The 6,840-nt window shown below is 70.6% G+C and overlaps 1 protein-coding gene across 2 annotated transcripts in view; it reads left to right on the top strand.

Annotated features, from left to right (window-relative positions):
- The window catches only part of H696_01934, a 9,316-nt gene extending 3,189 nt beyond the window's left edge, over positions 1–6,127 (top strand). For both annotated transcript variants that reach the window (XM_009495835.1, XM_009495836.1), the window contains exons 5-11: positions 61–1,809; positions 1,964–2,132; positions 2,243–2,455; positions 2,677–3,199; positions 3,475–3,768; positions 4,002–5,156; positions 5,295–6,127. In XM_009495835.1, coding sequence (XP_009494110.1) covers positions 61–1,809; positions 1,964–2,132; positions 2,243–2,455; positions 2,677–3,199; positions 3,475–3,768; positions 4,002–5,156; positions 5,295–5,893 — 4,702 coding nt within the window. In that variant the 3' untranslated portion in view covers positions 5,894–6,127. The remainder of the gene's footprint in view (positions 1–60; positions 1,810–1,963; positions 2,133–2,242; positions 2,456–2,676; positions 3,200–3,474; positions 3,769–4,001; positions 5,157–5,294) is intronic.
- Positions 6,128–6,840: the final 713 nt, after the last annotated feature.

The following is a 6,840-nucleotide window of genomic DNA, read 5'->3' as shown; positions in this document are numbered from 1 at the left end:
CCCCCCCCCCCCTGCCCTCCTCCTCCCAATGCTCCGTCTCGCGGTGACACGCGCCCATAGGCAATTCCACACCGTGGTCACGGACAGCCAGCACCTGTATCTGATCGGCGGCGACCATCATCGGGGCCTGTCGAACTACCTCTGCGCCTTTGCCATGAACTTCCTGATCTTGCAGCAGTTCTTCTCGTTCTTGATCTACAAGCGCTCGGATTTGTCATACAACATGCTGAACTACCTGGTGCGGATGTTCTTCCGGTCGGCGCAGGGGGCCTCCAGCGCGTCCGGCACCGCGGCCCCCGGGGCCGCCGCGGCTCCCGCCACCTCGCATGATTATCTGGGCCTCGGGACGTCCTTCCTGTCGCTCTTGGCCCGGCCCGGGCATACCGCGGCGGCGGCGGCGGCGGCGGCGGCGGCGGCGGCGGCGGCGGCGGCGGCGGCGACAACGACAACCGGCCCCTCGCTGGCTCCTAGCACGCCGAAGACCGGGCCCTTGGGCGCCGGTTCTCGGGGCACCCCCTCGCCGCTGGGGGCCAGCCGGTCGCAGGACACCTCGCCGCCGGACCGCCTCACCTCGGACGGCATCAGCGCCCTGTTGCATGAGCAGCTGGCCGGAGTGGACCCCGGCACCGGGCGGCCACACTCGCGTTGGGAGGAATTCCCGGCGGTGTCGGCGGCAGCCGGCGGTCTGTGGGGCGCCCCGCCGGCCGAAGGTGGTGCCGCCGAGTTGGGCGACCCGCTGGCCGGCCCGCACCACCACCACCACCACCACCACCACCAGTGGCCCACCTCCCGGGGGGAGAAAGTCGAGCAGGATGTGGGCCGAAATGCGGCGGCGGCGGCGGCGGCTGCGATGGCGGCGGCGGCAGCGGCGGCGGCCGCCGCCGAAGCCACGGCCATAGCAGCCTCCCCAGCGGCCTCCTCTGCCTCCCCTCCCGGTGCCGGGCCGCGGATGCTCTCCCCCTCGACGCCTTCGCCGGTGCCGGAGAACCTGCCGGACTTGGCGGAATTGGGTGTCACCGTGGTCGGGGCCCTGAGCGCCGAGGAGCAGCGCGTGCTCGAGGCGCGGCGGCTCCAGTCGGAGAAGGTCCGAACGCTGAAGATCCAGGACGAGCGGCGCATCAACCGGCAGATTGTGGAGCAGCTGAAGATCTTCAATGAGCGCCACCTGATGCGGGACTGGCAGTACTCCTCGCAGCCGGGTCTCCTGGTCCGGCACCACCCTCGGCGTCGGCCGGCTCGCGAGGCCGAGACCGACGCCGGGGAGGACACCGTGGCCCAGGCCGCGGCGGCAGCCGCGTCGGCCGTGTCCCTGTCCAACACGCTGCCGATCACCGGGCGCGTGAGCATGCTCAGCTCGGCGGTGTCCGGCGTGGCGCAGTTGTCTTCGGCGAATGCGGCGGCGGCGGCGGCGGCGGCGGCGGCGGCAGCATCAGCCACCACGGCCTCGGCCTCGGCCCTTCCGTCGGCGTCGCTGCCGCTGTCGCGCTCGCGCACCGACCTGCCCATCGCCGAGGGGGGCGGGTATGCGCCGGAGGCGGGGGCCGATGGGGGTGCTGGCTTCCCGGGGTTTGGCTGGGCGCGGCCGCAGCCGCCGGCGCCGGCGCCGGCCCCGATACCGCCGCAGCGCTCGGCCTCCGGGCTGTCGCTCTACTCGGACCCTGGGCATCATGCTGGTGTGTCGGTGGCCGCGGTGGCCGGCTCGCCGTCATCCAGCCGGTCGTTCCTCGGAGACGCGGGCTCCATGCATGATGGGCGCCCTGGTGGGTACTTCGCCCCGGAGGGGGTCTACTACAATCCCTCGCACTCGCGGTATGTCCCCAGCCTCCGGGCACCATGTCCCGCCATGTTCCCGTTGCCCGGTCTGACCCCCCCCCCCTCTCCCCTCCTCCTCCTCCTCCTCCTCCTCCTGCTGCTGCTGCTGCTGCTGCTGCTGGCGCCTCTGACCGGTGGTTATGACATGCAGGTCGCCCTCGGCTTCATCGACGTCGAGCGCCTTCGGCATCCGGTCCTCCTCCTCCTCAATGTCCTCGCTGTCCTCCTACGCCTCGAAGACCAGCATGTTCTACTCGGAGCCGCTGCCGGTGTCGCCCTACCTGAAGCCCAACCTGAGCATCATCTCGCCGGAGAACCCGGTGCGTTTGCCATGTGCCAGCCTTTGGGCCCTGTCGCACCCATCCCCGGCCCATGCTTACCCGGCCCCTGCCCTCCGTGTGCGCGCCCCGGCCATCGGCCGCTGTGACAGCTTGCCATCAAGGTCAACATTCGGCTCGAGGAGGGCACGCTCATCCGGTCGTCCTTCTTCAAATCCCCGCCGACGGTGGCCATCCTGACGGAGTTCATCGCCGGCGGCCTGCCACACTCGCAGGATCGAATTGCCATCTTCTACCAGGACTCCGAAAATGATCTGATCTCGGTCCAGACGGATGCCGATTTGGAGGAGGCGCTGGTGCAAGCGGTACGCTCCTGTCTGGCCTTCTCCCTCTCCGCCCCCCGGCCCCGCCCCCTTTCCCCTCCTGCGCTCCTTTTGGCTGCTTCCCCTTGCCGCGGTCTCCTTCCCGCACACCCCGCCCCCCCCCCCCTCCAGACTTCCCACTCCGGCCGCCCATCAGCAGCCCCCTCGGCCAGACGACTGACCTTGAAGATACGCCGACTCTGTCCACACGGCACCGCCAACAGACCGACTCCGAGGGCAATGTCGGCGCACAGCCGATGGTCGGCATGCACGGGATACAGATCCAGCTGTTTGCCTCGCTTCGGGATGTGCCTCTGCACTCGCCCTCTCCCCATGGGGGCGTTCACACGCGGATCCCTTCCAGCTCGTCACAGAGCCGGGCCGATCGGCCGGGCTTCCCGGTCGGCGGGAGCAGCGCCAACGGCGGGGGGCTGTCCACCGGCGGGAGCGCGACCTCGCTGGTGGGTCCGGCGACGGCGGCGGCGGCGGCGCACACCCCGGCCGGCTCGCCTCGGTTGGCCACCGGCAGTGTGGGCAGCGCCCCTCCCGGCGGTGCGATGGCGCACTACTCCGGCAAGACCTCGTCGTCGCCGATGCCGAGCGATCGACACCGGTCGTCTTCCAGCAGCTCGCTCGGCGCGTCCGGCTCACGCTCACGCTCATCGTCCCTCTCAGTGGGCGTGTCTTCCGGTGGCTGGCCATCGGCCGGCGGGTCCAACGTGCATGTGCTCAGTGCGCATGTTCAAAGTGCGCACGCCTCTTGGCCGCGGGGTTTGCTTGCCGTCTTTTTTTTTTTTTTTGACAGGCGGGCAGAAAAGGGCCGGCCACAGCCCCCTGGCTGCACTTCCCTCCTCGCGTCATCCATCTTCCGGGGGCGCCTCTTCTCCGGGTCTTTGCCCCCTTTGAACGGTCTCCGCCCTGCCTCCTACTCACGCTTACGGTGATGCCCCTTCCCCTCCCCCCGCGCGGTGGGGACTACCTCCCCTCCTGCCTCTCACGCACAACAACAACCCCTCATCCAGGCCTGCGCCAACTGCGCATGGGGCCAGCCTTGTCGTCGGCGGACAAGCCATTCTCCAGCTTCCTGGCGTCGGATCCAATGACCGGCCAGCTGGCCGTGGTGCATCGCTTCCACGAGCAGTCCTTCCCGGTGTCAGCCTTCACGGCCCTGTCACTGGAGGGGAGTGGCCCCGCCGGGGGTAGTGACATGACCCGGCGCCCGGCGCCGGCTGATGCCGCCGACCAGCTGACAACCGTCTTTTGGAATATCCACTTCATGATGCGCCTCAATCCCCTGCACATACTCCAGCACTACGGTCCGTCCAGGCGTCCGGCCTTTCTCCCTTGCCCTCGGCCTCCTCTGCAGGGCCGGCTGCTGACCGTCGGGATACACGCACACACATGCACCCGCACTCCCGCACGCACGCACGCACGCACGCACGCACGCACGCACGCACGCACGCACGCACGCACGCACGCACGCACGCACGCACGCACGCACGCACGCACGCACGCACGCACGCACAACCATGGACATTTGTCTGTCCAGGGGCCTTCTTCGATGAGCACCGGCACCTGCTGCTCGTGACGGAATACGCCACGGGCGGCTCGCTGCGGCGGCTGATCGACGACGTGCCGATTGTCCTGCCGGAAAGCCTGTCCCGGCGGTATCTCCTCCAAGTGGCCATGTCCCTGCACTACTTGCACACGGCCACGGCCCCGGTGTCGGGTGGCGGGTCGACGCAATCCCCCGGCCCGGGACCCAGTGGGCCGGTGTCCTCCCCGGCGCCGACGCCGACGCCGACGTCGACGCCGACCCCGCTGCCGGCATCCGGCTTTGGCCGGGCGCATGGGGACATCCGGTCGACGAACATTTTCTTGTGTGCCTCCACCGGCCGGGCGCGCCTCGGGTCCATTCGCCTGGATCTGGCGCCGGTTGCCTCGCCCGGGGGCTCGGCCCAGGGCAGCCCCCCGGCTGGGGTTCTGACCGGCGGCCTCGGGGCCCTGCCGTCGGACTTGGCGCTTGGCCTGGACACCGGGCCGACGTCCTGCCTGGATGACTTGCACAGCTTGGGCCTGGTGGCGGTGGAGCTGCTGACACGCTTGAAGCCGTCCCGGGTGGGGGCTCTTCTCCGGCCGCCGGCCGCGGCCCATGCCCTGCTGCAGGTGCTGGTCGGGGCCGGCGCGTCTCCGATGGCGGTGGACTTTGTCAGCCGGTGCCTGCACTTGGAGCTGCATCTGCCCCGGAGCCTGAGCACCGAGTCGTTGCCATGCTTCCCCCTGGGGCCGGATGGCCTGGGGCCGGTGGGCAGCCAGGCCGGCCTGCATCAGGCGACCACGGCCGCCACGTCGGCCGTCGGATCGATGAACTCCTCGCCGGCCCTGCAGGGGATGGTCCCCCCGGCCGGGCGGCTGAACCGGGCCATGTCCTTCAGTGTCGGGCCGGGTGGCGGCCTGGCCGGGCCCGGGCCGGCTTCTGGCAATGGGCCGGCTTCTGGCAATGGGCAGGTCCGCCAGCGGCCGCTGTCGGCCAATTACAGTGCCTCGCCGAGCATCCCCTCGCCGGTGCCCTTCCGTGGGTTTTCCTGCATCCGCGAGTGCCTGGCCCATCCCTTCCTGTCGGGCTACTCGACTCCCAAGCCCCTGGGCGAGTCGGGCCACCTGGTCCTCGGGCAGCCGCCTCAGCCGCCGGGGGTCGGCTCCGGTACGCCGGCATCTGCGCGGGCGGGCTGAGGTGAGGGGGCGCCGGGGGAGGGGGGGGGGGGGGCCTTTCCTTCTTCTGCCGACGACCCAGCGCCTCTTTCTCACCTCCGCTGCTTGCCCGCCTCTTGGGTCCGGTCAGTGTCGCTCCTTGGCACGTCGCCCGGTTCGCATGGGATCCCGGTGCGCGAGCGTCGTCGGTCTTTCAGCGGTGGCCAGCCGGCCCTGGCCCCGGTGCAGGTGCCCTCCTACCAGGGGACCGGCGTCCCGGGGATGGGCCAGATGGCGGCCTCCCCGCCGGCCAGTGACCAGGGCTCCCCGTCGCAAGCCTTCCGCGCGCGATTCAACTCGCCCAGCCAGACCCCCACTGGCGGCATTCCTTCGCTGCCTCGTCGCGCCGGTGCCGGCGTCGGTGCCGGTCCATCGGACAGCGGGCCTCGGCGCACCTCGGCCCCGGTCGGGGACCATCGTCGGCCCGGGGTGGCGGCTCTGCCGGCCGACTCGCCGCCACCCTCCTCAGCCGAGGAGATGCTCGCCCCGGCGCCCCGGTCGCGGGCTCGGTCCAGCGCGCCCGCCGCCTCGGCCAGCGGCATCCACAGCGGCCGGCTCGGTCCCGATGCCCCGGCCAATGGCACCGACGACACCACCAGCGGCGGTGGCACCGGCACGGGCGGTGGCTATGATGTTTGGTCCTTCACCTCTCTGTCAACCCCCTCCCCCGAGCCCTACACCTCGGTGTAGATCGTGCGTCTGCTGTATGCCTGTGTGCGTGTGCCTGTGTGTTTGTGAATGTGTGTCCGCGCACATCCCCTCATGCGTCTTCCCCCTCCTCCTTGTACCATATGGCTGGCGAAAGAGGGGGGTCCTCCTCCTTGTTTCTCTCCCCGCCTCCCCTCTCTGCCGCCCTGGGGGCCGATCTGCGTGCGTGCGCACACGCACGCCGGGCCCCAGACGGAATACACCCTCGCCCGGCCCCCCCCCCCCGCTCCCTTCTTTTTTCTGTGAACAGTGTGTTGTCTCCTGGCACACGATCGGAGGCCCGTGCGTTGGCACTTGTCAATGACCTGCGCGGCCGTCGTGTCTGTTCGCGAGCGCGCACACGCGCGCGCGAGTATGCTCTGCAATCTGGTGCATCGGGCTAGCGCCGGCGGTGTACGGGTGGGGGGGGGGGGGGGGGCAGAGTGAGGGGAGACTGATGTGACTGGTGTTTCCCCGGTCCCCGGTCAGTGGGGCGCAGCCTCGGCCCCCAAAAGGGGGCCCCCCGCCCCCGGCATTCCCCCCTCCGCAAGCGATCGAAGGACGTCCCGCCGTCGGGTCATGGGCGGGGACGCCCCGACGGAAGGAGGCGCGCGCGAGAGAGAGAGAGAGAGAGAGAGAGAGAGAGAGAGAGGGAGAGAGAGAGAGAGAGAGAGAGGCCGGCAAGGAGTCGGAGGATGGCCTGCAGGAGGAAAGGCACGGGAGGAAGCCCACCCCGCTGGCGGGGCAAGCGTGTGGCGTGCAGCCGCTGGTTTCGCCCGCCGCGCCGGACTGGCGCCTCAAAACGTGTGCCTCGTAGGGCGTGTGTGTGTGTGTCTGGGGGGGGGGGGGGGTGTCCTGCGCAGAGGACGTGCGTGGTCGGTGCCCGGCGCTGGCCGCGTCTGCTCTGTGCGGCGCGATCGCGCCCGGGTGCCCGCGGATCGCGCAGCCGC

Source organism: Fonticula alba (assembly GCF_000388065.1).
Source record: "Fonticula alba strain ATCC 38817 unplaced genomic scaffold supercont2.3, whole genome shotgun sequence".
In the NCBI taxonomy this organism is placed as follows: domain Eukaryota; order Rotosphaerida; family Fonticulaceae; genus Fonticula; species Fonticula alba.
The sequence above is the reverse complement of the archived record's forward strand: the minus strand, read 5'-3'. Positions and strand labels throughout refer to the sequence as shown.